Source organism: Anneissia japonica, unplaced genomic scaffold (assembly GCF_011630105.1).
Source record: "Anneissia japonica isolate Jap-2015-1 unplaced genomic scaffold, ASM1163010v1 scaffold287714_len2871179_cov188, whole genome shotgun sequence".
Classification (NCBI taxonomy): domain Eukaryota; kingdom Metazoa; phylum Echinodermata; class Crinoidea; order Comatulida; family Comatulidae; genus Anneissia; species Anneissia japonica.
Window position 1 is genome coordinate 1,024,240 of NW_022755542.1, and position 2,763 is coordinate 1,027,002.

Sequence of the window (2,763 nt, forward strand, 5' to 3'; positions counted from 1 at the left end):
ATCATAGCTCGAGCAAATTTAGAATACTACAATTGTCGGAAATGTTCAAGAATTCATAAAAATATAAATTTTGATACCAAAATATTATCATTAATCTCTTTGAAACTATCTCACATTCGCCATATCAATCAGGCCGTTGTCATCATCATTAAAAGGCCAATGTTAAAAGCAAGATTTGAATTGAAAACAAAAGTCAAAATTCTGTTAATATTTACAGTTTTTATTTACAAATTTGAATGAATTTGAGCTTTTTACAAACGCACATTGGCTTAATTCCTCATTTTACGCCTACTTGTGAGGATATTGGCATTCGAAACGTCTTAAAATAGTACAGTTATGCTTATCTGGCAATATATCAGCCATGTATATCACATTTAGATTAATTCAAAATTATAGAGAATTTCAATGTAGGCCTTAATTCATTACGTAAATTAGTACTTGGCCTAGCATATCCCAATGTAATTAGTAGTTCTGAGTTAATGTAGGTTCCACATCAATAAATATCTTTCTTTTTAAGTCAGAAATTCCAATTCGTTAATCATGAAATTTCAAATTCAGATTTTAGAAGGGCAGATAGACGGTCCCGTTACAATATTTGGTTTTCATTTTTTAAATAGGCCTACTTATATTAGTTCGACAAACATGCCATCAACGTCCAATGCTTATTAAAAATATAGAAAACAAATTTCATTTAAGATTGAAACGAGTTGCTTTTACATGGTCAAGTTGTATTAAAATTAAACAATTTATGTCTGTCAATAAGTTAGGAAAAGTTTGCTATTTTACTTCGGTTAAAAAGTTATCGCACAAACATTGGTCGAAATGGTAGCCTAGGCCCTCCGAACCCACATCCCCCAAAGTTTCCATGTGGTGGGAATGGTGGACGCATGCCACGACGAGAAAACATCGGAGGACGAGTAAAGCCACCCATTCTAGGATCTGGCATGAAACCCATAGGAGGGCGATTAGATCTTTGGCAACTTCCTCGACATGGGAACGTCATGCCTCTAGGATCTTGACCGAAGCCCCGACCACTTCCGCCCCTTCCCCATCCACCTCTTCCCCGCCCTCCTCTTGCTTCAAACATGTCTCCCCTACAGGTACATGGAGGTGCATCATCTTCTTCATCACCACCAGTGTGGTCATCCGCTTCGTCATCTGTACACTGTTCTCCGTCATTTTCCATAGATGATACACCAGGTTGATCTCCTGTCTGAGCATCTTCTCCCCATTCTTTAAATGCCATTCTTGGATCGGCCCATGTTTCTTCGTTATCAATATCACTCTCCTCACCAGGTCTACCATCAAAACCTCGTCCACCGAATCCTCGTCCACCAAATCCTCGGCCACCATAGAATACTCGGCCACGACGTCCTAAGCCAAACATCCCACGAAGACCAAATCCACGGGTATGCAATCCTCGTCCACCTCTACCTCGTCGACCAACTCCACGCCCACCGTATCCTAGGAAACCAGTTCCTCTACATGCGAAACCTCTACCTCTCACTGGGAAAGCATGACGAGCAAATCTTACTTCACTACGAATCCCTTGATTTGTCTGTTTTCCTTTCTTCCTTTTATTTACGGTTTCTTGTGGATCGGTTTCTTCTTCGTTGCCAACTTGACTCTCGACGTTGCTACCAGCGGTTGTTTTATCTCCAGCACCGATAGACGGTCTATCTTCAGTGGTGGTAGCTTCACTGGTTGAGGCACCTTGGTCTTTTCCCTGTGTTTGGACTATTTCTACATCTCCTGCTTCAGGCTGTTCGGTTTGAGTCATGTCTGATGCCTTTGATCGTAAGCTGTACATGTTAATAAATTAATGTAAGACTTTAAAAGTTCTACACGGTAAGTTGAAAACAAGCTTTTCGCTCTTGAATGTACTGGTCGTAAGTCACAGCTCAAACTGATGATGGAGACCTATCCGAAGCTGATTATATACGGTGGTCGTTGTCGATGATTCATTCAAAACAACAACGTTGACCGAACGTTTTTTTGTTTAACCATGGTAATTCGCTGACAACGTCAGAATAATAGTAATTCTGTATAAAATATATCCGGGTCGACCAACGCACACTACACTTAATCGCCGAACCAAGGTCGCACTTTGAAACGTCAAGCCTACGTTGAGTGTCATTGTTACGCTGAACTCTACTTCCTTTAGCTGTATTTATCACGAGTTAATACATCATTAGTCACGAGTATTATTCTTATTTTGTTATAGCGAGAGGATACAATTTTATCTACTGTGGTGTTCAGATTTTGCAATGTTATACCATGAAGGAATTAGTTATATGGTTATACTGTATAAACATGTAAACCCCTACTGTATCAAGACAACACCTTTCTTAATAGGCCCATTTGTATTTTTAAAGTAAAAAAGCAAACTAATATTTATCAGTTTGATTTAAAATACTTATTATTTTAAAAATTATATATCATACAAATATGTCCCATATGCCTTTAAATTATATTAGGCCTATATATATATTATATATATATATATTTATTTATTTATATATAAAACAAATAAATGAAAAATAATAAGAGTGCTCAAATAGGAACATGTTGTAATAATTCGTATCAAGCATAGCTCATCAACGAGTTCAAGTTCCTTTTTCGTCAGTTGTATGAAAAAAGGTGTCTCTGATGAGACTCGAACCTGCAACCTCTCGCTGTCAAGGCATTAGACCACAGAGACAAAGGATATCGTGCAGTTTAAACTCCCAGGCATTTTATCTCATACAACTGACTGATATATAT

At 37.9% G+C, this 2,763-nt stretch overlaps 1 protein-coding gene across 1 annotated transcript; it reads right to left on the reverse strand.

The window, feature by feature from the left end:
- Positions 1-799: 799 nt before the first annotated feature.
- LOC117123646 (chromatin target of PRMT1 protein-like) lies at positions 800-1,810 on the reverse strand. Its single transcript, XM_033269645.1, has one exon. It carries the CDS (start codon positions 1,808-1,810, stop codon positions 800-802), a length of 1,011 nt encoding a protein of 336 aa, XP_033125536.1.
- Between the last annotated feature and the right edge of the window lie 953 nt (positions 1,811-2,763).

Excerpts from the sequence above, each read along its gene's own strand:
- LOC117123646 (XM_033269645.1), bottom strand. The coding sequence starts at position 1,810 with ATGTACAGCTTACGATCAAAGGCATCAGACATGACTCAAACCGAACAG.